We start from the raw sequence: 23,484 nt of genomic DNA on the forward strand, positions 1-23,484 counted from the left end.
GCCCCCGCCCCCCCCCCCCCCTCCACCCCCTGCCCCCCCCCTCTCCACCCCCTGCCCCCCCACCCCCCACCCCTCACCCCCGTCCCCAATCGCTACGGCTACTCCTCTGTGACTCTTCAAAAACGGTAGACTGAAAGAACGATAACAAAAACCATAAAGGAAGGAAAGAAAGAACGACGGTTTTTTTCTTCTGCTTTGTACTTTGTACTACTGCATGGAGGTGTGAGGTGATGTCTGACGGACCGTTCGCTGGCAGGGTCTTTTTGACCCTTGTTCTTCTCTACCACTATACTGACTATACTGTGTGTCCTCCTTAGGCTGGGTGGCATCGCGTTAGAGAACTGAGTGACACTTTCTTTTTTTGTCATCAAAAAGTTGAGGATGCTTTGATTAATCGAGGGTGGTGACGAAACCGTATCGCCCACGTGTGCACAAGTTTACAAATGGCAGGGTGCGTTGGTTGCACATATAGCGAAAGAGGAACTTCTACAGATTCCCCCCCCCGCTGGTTCTTGGTTGTCTTTCTAATTTCTTCTTCTATTGTCCTACTTGAACACAGCTACAGTCTTACAACTCTTTGTCAGTTTGGATATAATTAACAGACGAAACGTACGAAGCAGGGTTGTGTTCGCGGATACCTGCTGGTAAACTGAATCGCTAAAGCAAAACGTGCTTTGTTAGTGTTCTCCAGGTTCCCATTGGTCAACGCCAGTAGATACTGTGTTTCCTTGGCAACATGAATGTGTGGTTTGTTTGTAATTCTTCTGTTTTTGGGGTGTATAATGTTGTCTGAAATTTACCAAACTCCCTGCTAAAGATATAAGCCCAGGATATGAAGACTCTTAGGCTGTTTTATTTGAATGTCGTAGATGTTGGTGTTGCTGAGCAGAAGAAAGGGAGTAGAAATGACTTGAAGAGGAACTTTTTTTTGGTTTGTTTATTATTGTCTATTGTTTTTTTTTAAAGACTTAGTAATTGTTCTGAGTTCTATCTGCCCTGAACTGTTTTTTTGACTATAGTTTGGGCGACGGTGTGATGTTGAACTCCGGTTGACACTTCAACGTTTCTTGCTCTTTTTTCGCCACAGAAGTACAGCAGTGCGCCCACTACCAAGAATGCATGGAAAAAGCAATCTTGACATTGTAGCTTTTCTGATACTTCATCTATGGTACATTGTAAATACGTAATGCACGCAAAAAAAAAGTGAGTCATAAACAGGAGATCTCCTGGTAGAGAAACCAGATCTTGTTGAGTGTTAATTGCCAACATTAAATGGTGTTTCCCCAGGGACTGACAATATGTCTGCCAAAACCAAAACTGTGGCCTATACAGACAAGCTGTGGAAGCACGAAGAGTGAAGAGTGAACTGCCCCCCCCACCACCACCACCTCCCAAAGCATCCTGGGAGAAAACAGGCAGCCCCGGACCCTCACAACAGGAAAGGACAAGGCTGTGGTTCTCATGAGTCTAGAACCTGAGAATCTAGAACCTGAGTCTAGAACCTGATGAGTCTAGAACCTATAAGTGGGCATGATTAGAAGGCCCTGCCCTAAAGCACTACATCTCTCCTTTCACTTCTTCATGAAATCTTCAATTTAAGAATGCTTTATCGTTTTTAAGACCGCAACGTCTAGAATTATCTTTCTTTTTATGTTTGTTTTCTTTTTGTAAAGTGTCAATTCAGGATCAGATCTTCCTTCTTCTGATTTTGTTTGAATAATTCTAAAGCTCTTTTTTCGAGAAACATGCATGGATGGTTATTAAGCCCCCCCGATCTGCCTTAGAGCACTGTACAAACCCAGCACACTGTAAAATTATACTTTAAGAAAAGGAAGAATAAATGGTATTTGAATAATTATTTCCTGTGGTACGTATCCTCTCATTGGCCCACTATTGTATCTTTTTCAGTGATTTTGTGGTTGTCTTTGTAGCCGAACTGATTTAAGGGAGAGTTGACCTCAAGATCAAATTTGTCAGTTTCTGTCTTCTAAAATGGTGGGTAGTGGTGGCCTCCTCTATAGTGAGTTGGACTGGTGATCAGAAGGACCTGAGTTCAAATCCCACATGGGAACACCACCACTAGTGTGCCCTTGAGTAAGGCACTTAGCCCTCAGTTATTCCAAGGAGACTCCCTGCAATCTCAAATTGTAAATCACTTTGGATGAAAGCGTCTGCTAAATGGTTAAAATGCAAATGTAAAGTGGCCTCAAGTAGAGCTTATTCCATGTTCGCTATCTATCATGTAGGTAACACTATCTATCATGTACGTAGGTACCATGGTGTGTATCAGATGAGATCTGCATGGCTCAATGCGGACAAACGGCATACGAGATGATAACTTGAATGTAGCTCAGCTCTGTCGTGTTTGTTTGGCTGGCGGTGGATGGAATGATGAGACCATGAAGAGTCTGTCCCTGTCAGCACAGATGAAAGCTGTACCGACGGAACATACATGAGCGTCTGCCCTCATCACAGCAGAGTGGAGATAAGCAAGGGGAGGAATGCCTGACGTTGTCTCCTTTACAATAGCCGTGTCCCCGTCCCAGTTAAGGAATCAAACACAGCTTTACAATACAACCTCAACGCTTCGGCTCACTTTGGCTGATCGCTTCTGAGCATCTGCTCCATTAGATATGTAAAATTGTTCTATCTTACGTCAACATTTACGTTTTTTATTTGTACATTTTTGGCATTTCGCAGACGTAGGGGGGGGGGGCAGGAGACCAGCGTCATAAGAGGCTGTTATTCTCACGCATGAATCCAGCAGCTCAGGACTATTTTTGTCCAGCGTGATTTGTTCACAGTGCTGGTATGAGTATGACCTAAATGTCTCCAGCTGTATCCGTAATGAGGCAATGACTAAGATTTAGTGTCTCTATGCACCATTATCCGTTATAGTTTGTTCACCACCCGTGTCCTAAATGGCACATCTTCCTCTCTTTCTGACAAACACCACTGATGCCCTGCAATGTGCTGGATTGTGGATTGTGATTTTGGCGCTTCCAGACAGGAGTTCATTGTGTCACAGTCGGCCTTTCTCCATCTGTTGTTGGCTTTAGTATCCAGAAGGCCAGAAAGACTCCCAATATGGAAACCCATTCTCGCCACCCTAAAAATATATCTGACTACACGTTATGAGATGGTAAATCATGATGATGCGATAGTAAATCATAATTATGAGATTTATCAGATTACACCACATCATCCATCCTGCACACCAACTAAACTAGTAGATTACGCTGCTGTAAGGTTATTACATTAATAACCCAAAAATACAACCGGTATGATGGTGAGAAAGGAATGCAGGCTTTGGGGCTCTCAGATGTCTCTGGGGATATGCATGTCTGGGCATACTGTCTCGAACAATCTCTGATTGCAAATAATAGAGTTAATTCATTCATTAATTCATTCATTCTATGCAAAGCTTTGGTTCAGTCCAAGATAGAACATGCAATTAATCACTGTTAATGGGGGCAATTAGCCTACAGTCCTTGTTGATAGTTTAGTAAACATATCTGATGCCAGATAGATAAGAAATGAACAAACATCTTATGTTAATGCGCGTCTACTAGTTAGATGTAGCCTAAGACTCATGCCCCTCTACAGGAGTCCTAGATCTGCACAGCCTGGTTGGGTAACTATTGAAGAGACCTATACCCTCAGTCCATTATGCAATTCATCCTAATGTTATTGTTTGTTTATGAAATAGAAAGCCTGGTAATCTGTATTCAACAAGGTCTTAGTAGAGTTAGTGAGTATTCAGGCAACACACGCACGCACACAAACACGCACACACAAACACCACTCACAGTGTGATTGACTAAAGGATGTATTATAGATAATTGGAAGGTTATAGTTCAGATATTCAGCCAGTAGCCTAATGAAAGTGGAGGAGGGCCTAATGCAAAGTGCACATTTTATGATACATATCGCCTAAATGTAATCATAATTATTGTTATTATGACTAGTTCATGATTATGACTGACCTTTAATTATAACTTTGTATGTATTTCATAATTATGACTTTACAATATCTTTGTAGTCAGATGTTTCTCTGTGACGTAAGGGGTTTCCAGGCTAGGATGATGTTTTCTAGTCACATCACAGGAGGATACGAAATAATCATAAACCTATTATTATTATTACTGAAATCATAACTTGGGAGTGTCTGTCAGTAGCCTAACTTATGTCATAATTATGAGGAATGAGAAACACGTGTACAATAATAATAATAACAATAATAACCTTTATTTGTATAGCACTTTTCCTGCAAACGTTGCCGTTCAAAGTGCTGTAACATATCCACATAGCATAACAATAATAATAGAACAATAGTAATCAATAAAACACACAACAGCAATAATATAAACTACATAATAAAATAAGAATAAACCATACAATCCAAGGGTAGTGGGAATTGACCTTGTATTCAGGCCACTATAAAGAATGGCGATGGTGAGCTAACTAAATATGTTCATAAAAATAAATAATGCTGACAAAAAAATATTGCATAGTGTTTACCTGCCATGCATTGTGCTGTTTGTATGACTTTTAATGATGAGTAATAAGGACTTGCGCACAAAAATGTCGCGATATGCGCAAAACCTCGAAACGGCTCGACCAATCACATCTCACTGTCAGGGCCCCACTTCTCCCAGGGTTGCCAGATTGAAGCCTTTCAAAACCTACGCCCAATTAGTTATCCAGTGGAAGGATGGCCAGAACACTTGTGGCCTGGTTACAAGTGTATGATTGATCCTTGTACTGACACCCCAAAATCGGGGCCGTTTTTTTGGGTGGATTCGGCGGTTTTAAGGCTGTGTTTGGGCTGGAAATCCTTCATCCCATTTGGCAACCCTGCATAACATCTCACTGTCAGTGCCCCACTTCACCCAGGGTTGCCAGGTTGAAGACGTTCAGAACCTACGCCGTTTTGTTATCCAGTGGAAGGACGAACATAACACTCGAGGCCTGTTTGCAAGTCTACGGTCAATCGTTTAGCAGAGACAGATACATTTGGGCTGTGTTTTTTTGGTGGATTCGGTGGATTTTAGACTGTGGTCGGGCTGGAAAATAATCAACCCCACCTGGCAACCCTGCTCCCTCCACCACCACGCAGCAGCAGCAGTCCGCGGTGTCAGTCAGTCCAGCTCAGACACGGCCTTCCTTCGGCAGCACAGTAGCTCGCTAAATACATACAACAAAACAAGAATAAGCCGTCATATTTAAGTTATTGACAATTTCAACTCTTCCTTTACCATCCGACTCACGATTCGATAAAGGAATAAGGGAAATACGACGAGCAGAAAGCGCCAGGACGAGCAGAGAACACAGCGAGCCGGCAGACAAAGAGAAAGCCTTTCTAGTCGACAACATTTTCCCTCCATATCCTCTAGTTATGAGTCATGTGGCCGTGGAGAACATACACGGGCTGGAACAGCAGGTGAGGGCCTTTTGGTTTGGGCCATTTGTGTTCGTGACATGTCTAGAAATGTGCCAGTCGTGGAGGGCCGAGCTAGTTAACCGTCTGCGTGTGTTGTCTAATCTGGTTAAAATGGAGGTCGGTGGTGGCGGTGACTGCTGGTGGTGTCGTGGGGGAGAATAGTGACGACGGCGGTGTTTCACGTCCAACAATGCGGCGTTTGACACAGTGAGCTCATTGCATGCTCGGGTTTAAAGCAGCGAAATAACAATTATAATCCCACTCTGTTAAATGGACTGGTTTATATATTCCCAAAGCGCTTTTACAATGGCCTCGCATTCACACGTTCACGGCAAGCTACCATGCATGCAAGTCGCCGGCCTGCTGATTGGGAGCAATTTGGGGTTCAGTGTCTTGCCCAAGGACACCTCGACGTGTGGCCAGCCGGGGAACGAACCGCCGATCTGCCGACCTTGCGATCATTAAGACGCCGGCTCTGCCTCCTGAGCCACAGCATCATTGCATCATGCTAGGGTTTAAGGCAGCTCAGTAACACTATAATCCCACTGTATCCCCCATGCTCACTGCTTCATCGTGAAAACAGGAATAAATACGAATAGCTTGGCTACATTGATTCACGTTCACTAACCCTGTCTGGTTGGAGTGCCATTGCACTGCAGTCTGTCTGTGACTTGTCGGCTTGCTTGGTACCTGATTATACCTGAGTTAGGAGTCTGCAAGGTGCTGGGTAGCTGGCCTAGCTGCACATTTTCTTCTGCGTCACTGTCGTGTGTGTGTGTGTGTGTGTGTGTGTGTGTGTGTGTGTGTGTGTGTGTGTGTGTGTGTGTGTGTGTGTGTGTGTGTGTGTGAGGTCAGTAACGACGGGATTGTGGCCACATTGTAGCTATTTAGTCAATAACGTCCCACCTTCCAGTCGTCAATGTGCCCCCTTTTATTAGTCTAGGACGGTTATGGTCAACAAATGATCAATACCCATTAAGATGACGGTAAATAGTTATGCCTTAGCATTTGTTGACAAAATCTTGTTGTGTAAGCAATTGTCATGTCAATCGTGCCGGTATACATTTCATCACCTATAACAACTATCTATTAATCTATAACATCTATCTATCTGTCTATAACATCTATCTATCTATCTCTCTCTCTATCTATCTATCACATTTTAGGAAAGACGTGAGATGGACACTTACTTCCTTATTGATCACATGACACTACTATAGCTTGTGAACAGTCACATTTTTATTTATTTATCTGGAGGGCTAAGGACAACGGTTATCTCATCCACACATAATGTCCAACTCTGCTAAAAAATGTATTTTCTTTCTATCATAGAAACATGCCACTCTTTAATATGTCTAGCTATATTAGGCTATCTCTGATACGGCACCAGTGGTCAGATCACAAGTTGCACTAACAATAACAACTAGATAAATTGCCTGAGAATATACTTTACAGTTGGCTGTGATCACTGGTAAACAACTAACTAACCTATACTGTTGGAGACAGCTATATTCCTTACAGCCTTGCAGCTAGAATAATTAATGCTTAACAATTAAAAGAATGACTGCAGAGTGGAGACTTTACTATAATTGGCATTTATTCGCCAATTTCAATTGAACTAGCCAAAGGGCTTCAACTAGAATGCAGACGTGGTTTATGAAGTGATATGGAGTGTCACATCAGAGCTACAGCTTACCATGTACTGTGTGCATACAGGCAGTAATGTATATATAATAGTAATGCATATAAATGACTCATCTAGCATCCAGGTGTTTACGAGCTATAAGCATAATGTTGTACAATTGTTGACTAATGAAGAATATTTTCCTGTAACTCACATTACCATTCTTCTAAAAGCAGTCCTCCAGCTTAAGAAAAATCAATCCAGATCCCTTTTCCGATAGACTCACTTTCAGTGGTCAACGTCTTAAACGTTAATTGATTCCTGTAAACTAGCCCTGAACATGCTACCAATACCTTGTAAACTAGCCCTGAACATCTAGAGAAAATTGCATATATTCTTGGCCATGCAACCATCACCTCTAGCTAATATATTCTGCCATGACTCACAATCTGCAGAGCTTCTTGGACTGCTACCATCATCAACTCCATATTGTGATGTTGTACTGTCTGAAATTGAATGGCAAATCAAGAGCACAAATAGATATAGGATTGATATAAGAGCAAGGTTGTGCAAGCCTGATGCTTTCTGTCGTCTACACACACACACACACACACACACACACACACACACACACACAATCAAATTAGAGTCTGTTCACACGGCGTGTGAAAGAATCGCATGCAGAGAGATCTGACACGTGACGTCTGAATGATGGGGACTCTTTCATGCTGTTTGGCTCAACGGGCGTTGCTGTGTGTGTGTGTGTGTGGCCAATGACTCCACCTGGGATCTCATTCATGCATGCTTGTCTACGCAGGGCTCTACGCTAACCTTTTTCACTAGGATAGGGGCACACAAAGAAATTTAGGAGCACAGTGAAAAATGTAATTATAACACATTTTTATTAGTGATTTTGCAATTTTTGCACCAAAATCACACATTGGCCCATGCCTACAGCCCTACTAGACGCAGAGTTGATGGCATTGTATTATGGTAACTAGCTGTGTCAAGTTCTCCTGGTTAGCAGCATGTTCATTCATTCATCCATGTCATGCCTGTCAGCTAGCAGCTAGCAGCCCAGCCAGGCTTTAGGGCTAGGTCTGTCAGCTAGCAGCCCAGCCAGGCCATGCAGAGGTCTGTCTCCATGCTGCCCACCTCCCTGCTGCTGGGTCAGGCTACATCAGTCACACACGGTGGCCAGACAACTCCACATCTAGGGGTATTAAACTACCCCACATCCAGATGACCAGTCCCCAGCCCCATGCTGCCCGGGGTGGTGACATGTGGAGGTGGCCAGCCCAGCACGGTGCCTCTGCGGCGGCTAGCTGTTAGCACACCACCATCCCCGGGGGTCCCACCTCTCTGCCACACTCAAGTACAACATGTTGCATTTTCATGCCATTAGGCAACTTGCTTCCTAGGGTTTCCTAGGATTAGAGATGCATTTGGACTTCTGGAGTACCTCCACTACTTTCAATGGGTTCTGAAGGTCTGAGAGCTTTCTACTTTCTTACCCTGGGTAGTTAACCCTGGTTGTAACCTTGGGTTCAAATCTGGAGTGTGTGGGACCAAATCTGTAGATGTGGTGAGCTAATGAAGCTAATGAAGCTTGAGATGAGAAAAGGGCGCTTGTCTCTTTAAGGCCCAGGAGGGAGTTAGCGATTAGCGATGTTAGCTTAGCGCCAGTTTAACAGAAGTAACTCCACTTTTAACATGACTTCCCGTGGTCGTAGCGGGCTGGCTGATGGCTTAAAATGTGGCCACACGGTTCGCGCAGATTTATTTTTAGAATAAAAAAAATAAAAATAAATTTACAAATCGGTACTCGCACGTGTGCTCGTGAATTTATTTCTCTAGTCGCACAGATGTATTTTTAGTCGCAAATGCGAGTGAAATGGTCGCACTGTAGAGCCCTGCTACGTATAATCTTTATGGAGACAGGCAGCAATGTTATGATTGTTAGCATAAGTGAGTAGGACTCGGGGGTATTCCATCAATGTTGCTAAAGGGAAATCCAAGTCTTGCGAGTATACCCCCCCTGGTAACACTGGTGTAACTGCCGTCTCCCAACATGATGTCTCCAGTTAATTGATGTTTACATTCTTTAGTTTATGGTGTATGTGCCTGAGATGTCACATATCGGATCTTGTTGTTATAGAACTTTGCTATATTTGTTTGCGCTCTCCGGAGAATTAACAAATTGATCGTAAACTAGGCTAAGAGTTGCTAGCCCGAGAGCTTATAGAAAACATGCAACTACCAGCTACTGTACAACTACCAGCTACTGTACTACACTTTCATGTTGATGTAAGCCTGGGAATGTTCTGGATATATTTCTGATTACGTGCTTGTGTCCCTCCATAACCTGAAGTGCTTGTTACAGAATCCTGTGCTTGTTTGAGGGTACAGAATCCACAGTGCTTGTTTGAGGGTACATAATCCAATGTGCATGTTTGAGAGCAATAAACAGCAACACCTTTTGACCATCACTAGACTATGTGGCTACACGAGGCAGCTAACCAACGCAGCCAGCCCAGCAACAACACAATGCAGAGTGGCGAGCTTAAGCCTACAGTAAACACTATCCCATTACCCCAGGTCAGGATAGATGCAGTCTTTTGTAAATGGCTTCTACAGTGTTTGGCAATGAGTTACACTGAATACACTAAAAAGGGTTACACACGCATCATACGAGGGGCTTTATGCACGGTCTCAGTTGGCTACAGTACCGAGGTTAACGGCAAATGTGACACACTGCAGGTAGAATTGACGCCAACTGTGATGTATGGCACTGGCCATCATGTTATCCATCTGTTCCTAAGTCACTGCACTGGCTTTGTAGTATAAAGGGCAGGGTTGATTTCAAAGTGCCTCCTAATCACATTTAAAGTAGTGTTGTTCCGATACCATTTTTTGATCCCGATACCGATACCGATACCTGACCGTGCAGTACTTGCCGATACCGAGTACCGATCCGATACCACGGCGTTTTGGAAAAAAAAAAAAAAAAAAAAAAAAAAACGCTTACTCACCTCGATGTAAAATTATTGCTAACACTTAGTCTGGCACTGCTCAAAACCTTTGTAAAACAGGAAAAAAGACCAACAGAGAGTGAATGCTATAGAACTTTTTTTTATTATCTACCTGGTATGGTGACAAGAAAATCAACCCCTTATAAAACCTGAAATGTGGCTCTCACAGATGCCAATCAGTGCAATATCCATTTAAGATATAAAACAGTCGTAGTAGTAGTGCAACAGCAAGTGAACATTTACAAACAAAATAACTTTAAGATATAAAACAGTCGTAGTAGTAGTGCAACAGCAAGTAAACATTTACAAACAAAATAACTTTAAGATATAAAACCGTACAAGTAGTGCAACAGCAAGTAAACATTTACAAACAAAATAAGGCCCATTTGAGACTAACATAAGATGTAGGCCTACCTGAGGGAATAATACTATTTTAGAAGTCACTGGTCCAAATATCCGTAGTGAAGCTGATGGCCTGCACCTTTCCTAGCTTATCTGAAACATGCTCAGTCACCTTCTTATTGAGGGCAGGGACGGCCGTCTCCGTGATGTATTTGCGACCTGGTATTTTGTATTTAGGTACCGCGTGAGCCATAAAAAGGCGGAATCCCACATTGTCAACAAAGGAGAGGGGCAGGTCACAGAGCACAATCATTTCAGACATTTTCTCAGTCATATTTCTTGCCATTTCACTCGTCGCGTCCCACTGGTCCTTTTTATGGAATGCGCTACTCAGCGTTTGTTGTTTAGGTCCATCCGTTCTCTTGCTCGCTGTCGCTGCAGTAGATGACAGAAACTCGTCGTGCTCTTTAATATGTTTTAGCTTTAAATGCTTAATTAAGTTGCTAGTATTGAAACGGGCAGCTTTAGTGCCACCCCTCGACACATTGAGACCGCAAATTGTGCATTTAGCCGTTGTACACACCGGACTATCCACCTTGAAATATCTCCAAACCGCCGACATGTTTTCCTCTATAGCATGCGTGTTTGTTTTTCCGCGATAGTGAAGTGAAAACAAAAGCTGCCACGCCATTGGTTGAGAGCAGCTGCTCTGGGAGGAGCATGCCTGGGCATGTCTGCGCATGTCTGTGTTAGGAAGGCGGTGTCAGGTTACAGACAAGCTGAGAAAAACGCAACGTGGTATCGGGAGTTATTATTTGTTCGTACTCGCCGATACCGATACCAGCATTTTTGTGCGTATCGGTGGCTATGCCGATACTAGTATCGGTATCGGAACAACACTAATTTAAAGCCCTTCATGGGCTGGCAGCACCCGAGGTGGCTGATCTCATTCAACCCCAGAGCGGTCTGCGCCCGTGGTCCTCCGGGGCAGGAGACTTAATCACCCCTGGATCCAAATGAAGGGCCGCTGGGGTGGCAGGTCTGTTTCTTACAGAGCACTAGGGATGCTCCGATCTGGATTTTTGGGGCCGATACCGATCACCGATTTTTTTCCTCAAGATCAACCGATACCGATACCGATTTTTTTTTAAATACATAACTGTAGGCCTACTGACTGGATAGCCTACATATTATTAGCTTTTTAGACAAAAGTTTTGATCCATTAGGCACCAAGCAAACGCAGACCCATTTTTATGGCATAGTAAAGGTCTGGCCTATCACCCAGTTAGGGCCTGAAGCCCAAGTCAGTCGATATGGCTGTATAAAAGACATCATAAACGTGGCCTTCATGGTTTACATACTGTTACGTCCTCCTATGTTTTCTGTTCAGTTATCTGTCTTCCCCAGGAAAAATAAAATAAAATAAACGGTTTTTGCGATCGGCCATTTTTGCCGATCACCGATCGAGTCATTTGGAGTGAAATCGGCCGATTTAAATCGGTGGCCGATTAAATCGGAGCATCCCTACAGAGCACCGTGACTTTGATACAGCCTGCCAAGCCACGTTGGGGAACCTGAGAACCTGTGTTCCCTGTCTGCCTGTCTGCCTGTCTGTCTGTCTGTCGCTCGCTCTGCTTGTCTCTGTCTGGTGGCGCTCTTTCTGTGCGTTTCTCTGTCTCTCTGTCTGCCTGTCTCTCTGTCTGCCTGTCTCTCTGTCTGCCTGTCTCTCTGTCTGCCTGCTTGTCTGTCTCTCTGTCTGTCTCTCTGCCTGTCCCTCTCTGTCTCTCTGCCTGTCCCTCTCTGTCTGCCTATCTGTCTCTCTGCCTGTCTCTCTGCCTGTCTCTCTCTCTGTCTGCCTGTCTCTCTCTCTGTCTACCTGTCTCTCTGTCTGCCTGTCTCTCTGCCTGTCTCTCTGTCTGTCTATCTGTCTGTCTTTCTGCCTGTCTCTGTCTCTCTGTTTGCCTGTCTCTCTCTCTGTCTAGCCTGTCTCTCTCTGTCTGTCTGTGTGTCTCTCTGTCTCTCTCTCTGTCTGCCTGTGTCTCTCTCTGTCTGTCTGTGTGTCTCTCTGTCTCTCTCTGTCTGTCTGTGTGTCTCTCTGTCTGCCTGTCTCTCTCTCTGTGTGTTTCTCTGTCTCTCTCTGTCTGTCTGTTTGTCTCTCTGTCTGTCCGATCTCATCTGTCGATTCTGAATATTATGTCCAAAACGGGGGAGTGAGGGAGGGAGGGAGGGAATGTTATGTCGCGCTAGCTAGCTGGATTGGCTGACAACCAGATTGTGTTGCCAGGGCGACCTGGAGGCTCGTCAATGTGACTGTGTTGACTGTTTAAAAACTGTGAGCTGTGTGATCTTCCAGTAAGGCAGGCAGATAGACGTAGGCTATGTTTTGCTTGTTTCAGGTGATACTTGACACTTCCTCTCCTTCTCTTGCAGCTGGCTGTCCTAGACTTGACCTCTGCAGACGGCCAGGGAGGGGGCACTGGCAGTAAGTAACCTCTCCTCTTTGGGCCGACCCCCACCCCGCACACATTGGTGGTGTCCCAACAGCCTGAAGCCTCTTCTCTCTCTCCTTCCCTTCATGGCCCTACTGAGTCGTGAAGGGACTTAATCCACCATCCACCACAACACGCACTTAGAGCCATTGGATAGAACTCCCCATAACTCCCACACCCAGGTGTCTTCATTTAACCCTTATTGTTGTCTTAACGATTACCTGAGTTGGGTTATTGTCCATATCCGTTGCGCAGAATCCGTTGCTCATATTAGGAAATTATCTTAAAGGAAAATTTCACCGATTGTCCACCGACGCAGCAGTGAGTTATTAGTGTCCGAATGATGAACTACTAGCCTACAACTCCCATGGTGCGTTGCGCCTCCCAGCCAGTCACAGAGGCCTGTCTTAAGATAAGATGCACTTTAGTAAAACACAAGTGAATATTATCATTTATCACAAACCAAACACAATAACAACAAATACAATACAAAACAGCCGAAAAACAAAAGTGTCCCTCCCACAAAGACTCAAAGACTACTGAGGTTTACAGAGATGGAGGTCCACCTCACTGATGTTGACTCCTTGGCCCCATGCAGCCTGGCTGACGATAGCTCTAGACACTATACCTGTACGCTAGAACCCCAACACAGGTGACGGGCCTAGATGTAGCGTGGTGCGTACAGACATAAACAAACCAGGCAGTAGCTAGTTCAGAAGCGCTAACGTCACGCCTCCGTCGTTTAAAATAACCAAACAAACATGTGATTACCTCAAATACGGGTCAAATCCCCAAACTAGAGATTTTAATCTGCATCAGATCGCATTCGGCAGCTGTTTTCACATGTTGATATGTTCGTGATCAGGACAGCAACTTCCAGGTAAAAAAAAAGTGTCCCTTTAAGTCCCCAAATTCAATTTAATTTTAAATTAATTTGTAATAATATGAATTATCTGGAGGTCATTTTAGTCGTGTCCTCCGGGCCTATCAGTGGTGGTTGATGGAACTGAGACGAGCAGAGCAAACTTTAAACTATTGGGACTCAAACAGGCTTTTTATTATTTTATTTATTTTCAGTGTGCTTTTATTATTTACTAAATACCATACCTGACACTAGCCCAGTCAGACTCCTCATTATTTGGCCATGTCCATATTATTTTGGTTTATATTTGTTTGGTCAAGAAGACAGATAGACAGACTAGAGTAGCCTAATTTAATTCAGATTGAATTAATTAATAATGGGATTGAGGGATCTCAGATTAAGATTGAGACGCCCAATAGCTTCCCTCATAAAAGTGCCTGTCAGTCTGTGTGCAGTGCTGCCCCTGTTCTCACAACAGTCTCTCTCTAGGGTCTTACATTCCTCCTCATTTACGGAACAACGAGGCTTCCTCAAATGGTAAGTCCCGGCCAGCCCCAGCTCTCTGAGGTGTACCAGTTGGACTCAAAAATAACGTTAAAAATAACCCTGCCCCTTGGTGGTCACGGGTGTGATAGCGCAGTGTAAAGTGACCCCCCCCCCCCCCTCACAGGAACCATGATTCACTCAGTTGATTGCACAACCAAACGCTCTCATCACTGCTGTAAAATCCCCCCCCCTCCAAACACAAAATTAGGCGACAAGCTTCAGGAAAAGTTCAAGATTAATGCATTTTTCACTACTGAAATGAAATCTGACGGAGGTTAGGTTTCCTTATACAGAGGACCCAGGAGACCCTTTTTGTGGAGGGATTATGGCATCGACAAACTCAAAGAACAACAACAACAACAAACCCATCCATCATGCTCTCTTTATGGCCAACACTTGCACTGGCAGCAACACTTATTTTTCCTTCTTTATCATGAAGCCGTTGGTTTTCTGTCATTACACTCCCCATGACATTGTTCGTTGTTTTTTTTTCTTGCAGCAGGAAATTCGTATACCTCTGGTAGACAGAACGCTTACACAATGGCACCAGGAATGAGCTGTAAGTGCCTTTCTAGACAGATACCTGGCTGAGGGGAAGCTCTGGCATCTTGTTTTCAATTTCTCTCTTTTATTTATTTCAGCATTTATTTATTTGATTTTTTTCTTCACCCTGCATGTTTCAATTCATTACTAATACAACAGTGGTCTTAATGGGATTGGGGAACGGGTGTGATGGGGGGGGGGGGGAGGGGAAATCTAATTCTGATTGGTGGAACCAACCCAAGATATGACTGGCTTTTTTTTTCTGCATCAAGAGTGTTTTGCATTTGCTCACAACTGCTTACCTAAACCAAAAACCAGCCTCTTAGATTTGTCTTTATTGGCCTATCACAGACAGAAGGTCTACCAGTCACAGTAACTTAACGCTTATGGGACTGAGGGGGATCTGGCACTCTTCCTAATGGCTACATTTCAATCTTCTGTATGGCCTTGTGATGGTTATTATTGTATGAAATGAATGCTGCTTGCATAACTCTGACATGCCCTTGATTGGGACCGAGCTTGTGAGCTGGTTGTTAAGGAAAGGTCAGGGCCGGTAGGTGTCAAGCCTCTGAGTAGTAAAGCGCTCATAAGTGCTGAAAAATTCATAGAGTGATGCACATTTTGGTCCAACCTTTATGAATTAAAGCTAGTTATCTAGAGTCTTCGGTCTAAAAAGCTAGGTATCAAGTCTTTAGACTAAAAGGCTATCGTAACAGAAGCATTTAGCTGTCCTCAAGTGGTGGCGTATCCCGTTCTGAGTTACTGATAGATGGCTGCACTCCCGGTAAGCACACACTGCAGGATATAGAGATGTTTTAGACACATTTGGCACCTCTGCGCTCCTTAAAATATACTGGATAGAGAGGGCATCCCTTTTATCACTTCTCCATATACGGGAAAGTCTATTGGCCTCTTTGGAGAATTAAAAACATTTTTTGGCATCAGGGAAAATGCAGCAGTGCAATAGCAACGATTTGGGTCGATCACAGACAACCATTACCAGCTCAGTAACTCAAACATTAAGTAATTACAGCACCAAACATCATCCGAAAATAACCATTTTGTGATGCCATGATAATTAGGTCTTTACCAAAATAAACCATGGATTAGGACCATAGGTAGATTCATGTCATTTTAATTTAGAGAGTGTCTCCCCCCCCACGACTCAGGAACGAACAGGAATGTCATCTAAATGTTGTTTGCGGCTCAACATATGTAGTAAAATAAATTATTTAATAGTTCATCCTACTCAACATTCACACAGTGTGAGTAAGAAGGTTGATGACGCACTCCCATTGCCTACTCTGAGCTATGAGTTGTTTTTGCCATAGCTGCGCTTTTAGTTAGATTCCAATGAGTGTTTCTTAGAGGCTCGATAACTACTTGCCCAGATTACCTTTCTTTATTGTTATTGTTATTTTTCCAGCGACAAAATGTTTGGATATGTAATTGCAACTCCTCCTGACCCAAACAAAGCAACTTGCACCAGCCATAATAGGCCTGACGTTGCCATAGTAACATGCACAATCTCTTTTTCCAGAGGCAGCCAAACGGTAAGGAGTGGGGGTATCTGGGATGGCAACATAGCATATTTACCTAAGAATCCAACAACGTCTAGTTTGGCTTGCTTGTTTTTTTGTTCTCTAGCCCACTTTACAACTAAGCTGACGCTACACACCTGTGGTCCACCTCCACCTGGAGCATTTCACTGGGTCCAGATATCTCCACAGGCTCCACCCACAATGCTGTCCTTAGGACTGTAACCGACAGCAACCGATATCTCCTCTTTTCTTTCTTTTTTTTACCCAAGATGCCCCGGGAGGTTGGGACGGCGGACGCAGCAACGGGTTTGTGAATGGCTACCACGACAACCGCATGAACGGCGGCGGCAACGGGTTCGTGCGCGGCCCCCCTCGCATGGAGAGGGGCCGGGGGGGCGGAGGCTACCGCGGGAACAGGGGCGGCGGCGGAGGGTCCTACAACCCCATCCAGCCCATGCAGAACGTGGGCGGGTTTGGCGGCTACGAGAACAAAGACATCGGCGGCGGCTGGAACGCGGCTAAAGACGCCTACAACAGCTTCGGCGGACAGAACAGGGGGAAGTCTGCGTTCTTCAACGACCGCGGGTCTGCGTCGAGAGGACGGTGAGGAAACTGGTGTTTTTTAATCTTCCCCACTTCCTGAACTAAACCAACTGAACCCTTTTGTTGTCCAGGGATGGGCAACGCAAGTCGTCTTGTGGTCCTTAAGGCCGATTTAAGCTTCTGCGTCGAATTTACGCACGCCGTAGCCTACGTAAGGGGTCTCCAAGTTTATAGTTCTACGTTGGTCCGCGGACCGCGTCGCGTTGGTCGGTGTACTCATAGCGGCATAATAGTGATCAAAAAACTTATTTTTGTTATGCTTGTTGTAAAGAAAATGTCTATAATGCATTGAAATTAGGGATGTTCCGATATTGATATCGCATATCGCCGCGATATCGGTCCTGAATGCTGGATCGCAGATCGCACCAGAAAAAAAATAGGCTGCGATCTGGGGCTCGCGATCCGGCGTGTCACTCACGTGATGACAACAGTCAGTCAGTGGTCATTACGTAATTTTTCGTTTGTTTACATAGTCTGAAACTACAGATGGTAAGCTTTCAAATGATGCGGAAAAAAATTCAAGACGACACAAGTATTTGAATGTTTGTTTGTATCAATGTTTTGCTCAAGAATGGTGACTGCTAAAAACGCTGCTAACGTTTCGTGCTAAAACGAAAGTATTGTAACGTCCCCACTTGGACAGTGGTTGAAATAATGACAGATAGCTTCTCTCATGTAATCTGTGCGTTTAATTGTAAACTATCTCATACACAACTTTCTTAGTTCACCAGAGCCCCCCCCCCCGCCCCCCCGTGACCTCCACCAATCACAGGGGTGCATTGGCACACAACACAGTAACAGTGCGAACATGAACATGAACTCAAGCATTAATGAACATTAATGAACAGGGTTCAGTGTTTCCTCCAGGAATTTTTACCATGGTGGCGGGTAGTGCTGACCGATTTTTCGCGTGCACGCGCATGAAACGCGCACGCGCGCTCAAAACAACGACGTCATTTCAGCCAAAACTCGAAAATAAAATGTTTTCCTGTAAATTAAAAACAAGGGTAGTCCGTCCGTCCGTCCCTCTCTGGAATGGAATGGAATGGACTTTATTTGTCATTGCTACAGTACAGGTACCAGACAACGAAATGGTCCATTAAATAAAATGACACGGTTCAAATGTTCACGCCGGCAGTCCGGCTCTCACACATACTGGCAGCGTCCCGGTCTGACTTAGCTCTCGTTTGTGCACGGCTTTCTTTCTTTCCTTCCTTCCTTCCTTCCTTTATGTGAAGTGGCCGGTCCCGGGCACAGCTGCCTCGCATCCGCTCAACGAGCCCGGCGGTTCGGTGCTGCGCTGATTAGCGGATGCGGGACAGCTGTGTGAGCGGATCGCTCCATCTCTCATCTTGATGAAGATGAATGATCTTTATTGTCATTGTAACAGGTACAACGTAATTTAAATGAGGAATCACAAAACAGTTTTGCAAGCGCGTCGCTTCGCGCTTGTGGGTGTGTCTAGCGCTGTGAAGGTCTGAAAAGCGGCCTAAATCTTTTCTTTTTTTTTTTGGTTGAGAAATCTGCATGGTGGCGGAGGAAATTCCATCGTGGCGGACCGCCACGATGAAATGCATGTAGAGGAAACACTGGGGTTGCTACACTATGTTTACAAGCCAGGTATCACTTACCGGTAGCCTCTGGCAACAGTGAATCCAACCCACAGATTATAAGTATTTAGTGATCGTTAAACTGTTGTATATTATATCGAGTGGTACTTTAAAACTTCCAAGTTGCCTGTTATGAAAAAAACGAAAAGCAGATATTGTTGACACCCCTTTGATTCTGGGACTGGTTTCTGGTCTCACCAGCAGCGTCACTAGGCTACACTTTTAAAAAGGGTGCTATAATTGATTTGCCATTTGTAAGAGAAGATAAATAGAATACAAACATGAAGGCACTAAAACTAGAAATCAGACAGTAACTCTTTTTTTTTTTTACAATGCTGAATGCTGCAGTTTAAATAGTTTTAACTTTAAACCAGTTGGTCACTGAGTACTGCAGAGTACTGTTTTTGTTGCTTGAATAAAGGCTGGCAGTCTTTAATAGCCAACTGTTGTTGTGGACTATATACTGGGGAAGTATTTGTTATTATTCAGGAGTAAAACAATAAATACAAATATCGGATTTATCGGTATCGCAGATACCTGAAGCCCAGGTATCGGTATCGGTAGTGAAAAAATGGGATCGGGACATCCCTAATTGAAATGACAGTAAACTAAGATAATAAGATGGTTATCATACATTTTCAAATCTTTATTAATAAGTAATTACAGAAAAAGTAAATGACATTTCTGTCATGACTTCCGCATTTACGAGAGAGTCGGAATGTGACTACCAAGCGGACCAATCACATTTCTTATAGATAACTTAACATTAAATATGTCTATCATAAATATAATTTAAACCCAACGAACAGCCATGGGGCTCCCTGTAACTAATCATTTATTTCTAAATAAACAGGATTGTACATCTCGTAAATGTGAATCACGCTCCTTATAGGAAGGCTGTGCCTGACGCTTCCATAGGGCGCTCTACTCAAAGCGGCATAATAGCGATTTTTGTTTTTGTTATGCTTGTTGTAAATAAAAGTTCTATGATGCATTGAAATGACACTAAACTAAGATAATAAGGTGGTTATCATACATTTTCAAATCTTTATTAATAAGTAATTACAGAAAAAGTAAATGACATTTCTGTCATGACTTCCGCATTTACAAGAGAGTCGGAATGTGACGCTACCAAGCGGACCAATCACAGTTATTATAGATAACTTAACTTAACATACATCTCGTAAATGTGAATCGCGCTCCTTATGGGAAGGCTGTGCCTGACGCTTCCATTGGGCGCTCTACTCAAAGCGGCATAATAGCGTTTTTTTTTTTCTATGCTTGTTGTAAATAAAAGTTCTATGATGCATTGGAATGACATTAAATTAAAATGTAGAAATTAAATGACATAGACGGGACGGACGTAGACACCAAACATCTGACAAGCAGGCTAAAATATCAGCTTTTTTAAACGCACCCAACCTGAATCTGGCGAGTGGCAAGCCCATGGGCTCGTTGGTAACGTTAGTCCGCCAGTAGTCTCGCATAGCGAGATCTATCTCCACACTTCGCTTCGCGCTGGACAGAGAGTTTTTGCAGGGTGAGATGTCTGCAGATGGAAAGTACCGTAAGCAAGTTGAAACGTTAGCAAATATAATTGCTGAGTGTTCTAACAGAGCAAGTTGGTTCAAATTGGTCGTTATTATTGTGACTAGAAAGTGTCTGATTATAGTTCCATGGTATGTAAAATAGTGTCAAAGAACTAGCTAGCTCAGAGGTGATGAGATGAGCCAGTCTGCTGCACACATGCCAGCTAAAGAGCTAACTGGATGCACTTTATTAGTTTACTTAAAGTAGATATACTATCTTTCTTATTCTGCTAGAATTGGGCTTTATGGTAATACCATAATGGCATATTTACAGTACATGGACAGTGGATTGAAGCATTGGAAATGTCTGTTTTTTATACGATTTTTTTTCAGGTGAGAGAGTAAAGTCAAAATGACATTATCTGACTGCATTGCCCACAGCAATCCAATATTCAATTATAATTATGTTTTAAATTGATATGGATCAATTTATACCTCTTATTAGATTAGAAATACTCTGGTTGTTATATTTGCCTTTTGGTTGACAACAAAAGAGGGAGAGAGGAGGATAGAGGGGGAGAAAAGGAGAGAGAGCAGGATGGTGCACCAGAGAGAGAGAGAGCAAGAACCAGGTGAGAAAGTGGACAGGTAGTCAAGACCACATACTGTAAGTAAGTAGCCTTGAGAACCGATGGTTCTCAAGCCTAATGGCCCATAGGGCAGGAGCCTATCTCCTGTTTCCGTAGCGTGAGGCGGCTTAATGTACAAGTTAGTACACCCCCTGGACATGACGCTGGTATGTCGCAGGTTCTTACCCCCTGGGAGGGGGGGGGGTCCATGCCACGGTCAATGCCACCCCCCCAAGGCAGCAAACCTAGGGGAAACACTGTACTGGTAATGCTTCTTTCCCTCTCAATCATTGAACCATCTAGATCCGGAAACCCGCTCGGCGCCTTCTGATCAGCCAGTGAACGGGTCGATGAAGTCCAGAATCTTGTTTGGTGTTTTCCCACTTTGGAATACGGCTTTGAATGTCCGAAATGTCTGTTAGGAATGTCTGAACCCTGCTGGTGTGTGTGGTGGCCAGGTACGAGCGTGTGTCTGAACCATGCGCTGGTGTGTGTGGTGGCCAGGTTCGAGCGTGTGTCTGAACCCTGCTGGTGTGTGTGGTGGCCAGGTACGAGCGTGTGTCTGAACCCTGCGCTGGTGTGTGTTGTGGCCAGGTACGAGCGTGTGTCTGAACCCTGTGCTGGTGTGTGTTGTGACCAGGTACGAGCGTGGAGGTTTCGGCGGAGGTGGCAACAGCCGCTGGGTGGAGGACTCCAGGGACGACGAGGACTGGTCCAAACAAGTCCCCTCCAACGAGCGTCTGGAAGCGTGAGTTATTTTTTCTGAGTGGGGTAGTCCCACTCATATTTTGCTTTTTATTGGACAGATACAGTGAAGACAGACAGGGAAGCAAGGAGAAGGGAGAGAAAGCATGTCAGCAGGGCATGGGCCGGATTCGAACCCATGCCGACATGGGCATATGTGTGCAATGTAGACCGCGGTGCTAGACCACCCCAGGCCATGGTGCTAGACCACTGGACCACCCCAGGCCATGATGTGTTGTTTCTTGAGCACACAATACCCATGGTATTTGAAATGAACTGTAAAACAATCTTTTTTTTCTTTCCCTGACTTGCCATGTTTGTGTCTTTCTTTCCCCCTACAGGGAGCTGTTCTCTGCAAGCAACACAGGAATTAACTTTGAGAAATATGACGACATTCCTGTTGAGGCCACTGGTCAAAACGTCCCCCATCACATTGAAAGTGTGAGTTTCAAACAGTGCTATGATCAGATCCAGAGACCCTTCATCCTGCTAGTAAGGCTATGCGAAGAGATTCGCCTGTTAAATCAATGCCTGCTTCATTTTATTTCTTGGTGGGGGGATAAAAAGTGCTGTTTGCATGTTCAATGCCGTTTCTCTGTCAGTTACATTTTTGGTGGTGGCTCAGTGTGGTGGTATGCAGAGAGTCTGTGGCCTATAAAACCTCAGACTACATCGATCAATGCAGCCACGGGTTGTTTTTCCGACTTTTAAAGGGGTATTTTTAAAATGATCGTTATTTTTTCCGCTCTCCTCACTCTTCTGAAAATGGAAATCCGTTGAATAAATGATTCCATTCGCATGGCGTAAGACTTCTTCAGCTCTGGTCCAGGGCCCAGTTTGGTTCAAAAACTTGGATCAGAATGATGCTGATTCTTTTATGCTATCCAGGATCAGATCTATCTGGCTGGTTTTGAGTCGTATAGGGGGGAAATCAGCAAGCTGGATCTGATCCTGGATGGCAAAAAAGGAGACATGGTGGTCTGTTCCTCTCTGTACAAAGACACCTGATTCATCTGATCAACTAATCAAGCCCTTGGTTACTGCATCAGGTGTTCCAGTACTAGGCGAAAGCCCCCCCCAAAAAAGCGACTTACAACAAATGCATATGATTAAGTGAATCATCTATCCGTCAGTCATAGTATGAAAAAGTAATCTATGCTGGCAGTCTTTGTGCTAGAAGAAGAAAGATTTTATTTGATCTTCTTTTCATTCTGGCACTGGAGAAACAGTACATGGGGGGGGTAGAGGGTAAGTAGATGAGATCAAAAGAGACCTGTTCTCTGGACCAGGGTTAACGTGCACTGTTCTAAGACCATTGTAGATATGTGATTTAAGCAGTAGTGTTTGATTTCGGTGCACTTGATTTGAATCTTCTGTGTTGTGTCTCTCTGTTTGTGTGTGTGTCTCTCTTAGTTCCAAGATGTGGATATGGGAGACATCATCATGGGTAACATTGCCCTGAGCCGCTACACTCGACCCACCCCAGTCCAGAAATACGCCATTCCAATCATCAAGTCGAAAAGGGATCTGATGGCCTGCGCCCAAACAGGTCAGGACCTTAACGAGGGGTGGGGGGGAAGGTGAATGTTTACTTAACGAGGGGGTGGGGGGGAAGGTCACCGTTTACTTAACGAGGGGGTGGGGGGGAAGGTCAACGTTAACTTAACGAGGGGGTGGGGGGGAAGGTCACCGTTAACTTAACGAGGGGGTGGGGGGGGAAGGTCAACGTTTACTTAACAAGGGGGTGGGGGGGAAGGTGGATGTTTACTTAACGAGGGGGGGGTGGGGAAGGTGAATGTTTACTTAACGAGGGGGGGGAAGGTGAATGTTTACTTAATGAGGGGGGAGGAAGGTCAACGTTTACTTAACGAAGGGGGGGGAAGGTTTACTTAACGAGGGGGTGGGGGGGAAGGTGAATGTTTACTTAATGAGGGGGGAGGAAGGTCA

The 23,484-nt window shown here is 44.3% G+C and overlaps 1 protein-coding gene across 2 annotated transcripts in view; it reads left to right on the forward strand.

The window, feature by feature from the left end:
* The first annotated feature begins 4,974 nt into the window (after positions 1-4,974).
* LOC308152962 (ATP-dependent RNA helicase DDX3X-like) overlaps positions 4,975-23,484 on the forward strand; it is a 31,666-nt gene continuing 13,156 nt past the window's right edge. Inside the window, exons 1-7 of one of the 2 annotated variants that reach the window (XM_080526032.1) lie at positions 4,975-5,443; positions 12,872-12,923; positions 14,838-14,897; positions 16,692-17,025; positions 21,434-21,541; positions 21,879-21,978; positions 22,951-23,086. In XM_080526032.1, the coding sequence (XP_080382158.1) occupies positions 5,399-5,443; positions 12,872-12,923; positions 14,838-14,897; positions 16,692-17,025; positions 21,434-21,541; positions 21,879-21,978; positions 22,951-23,086 (835 nt within the window). In that variant the 5' untranslated portion in view covers positions 4,975-5,398. The remainder of the gene's footprint in view (positions 5,444-12,871; positions 12,924-14,837; positions 14,898-16,691; positions 17,026-21,433; positions 21,542-21,878; positions 21,979-22,950; positions 23,087-23,484) is intronic. The other variant, XM_080526033.1, reaches the window with a different exon arrangement.

This window comes from Nansenia antarctica (assembly GCF_963989245.1).
Source record: "Nansenia antarctica genome assembly, chromosome: 3".
NCBI lineage: Eukaryota > Metazoa > Chordata > Actinopteri > Argentiniformes > Microstomatidae > Nansenia > Nansenia antarctica.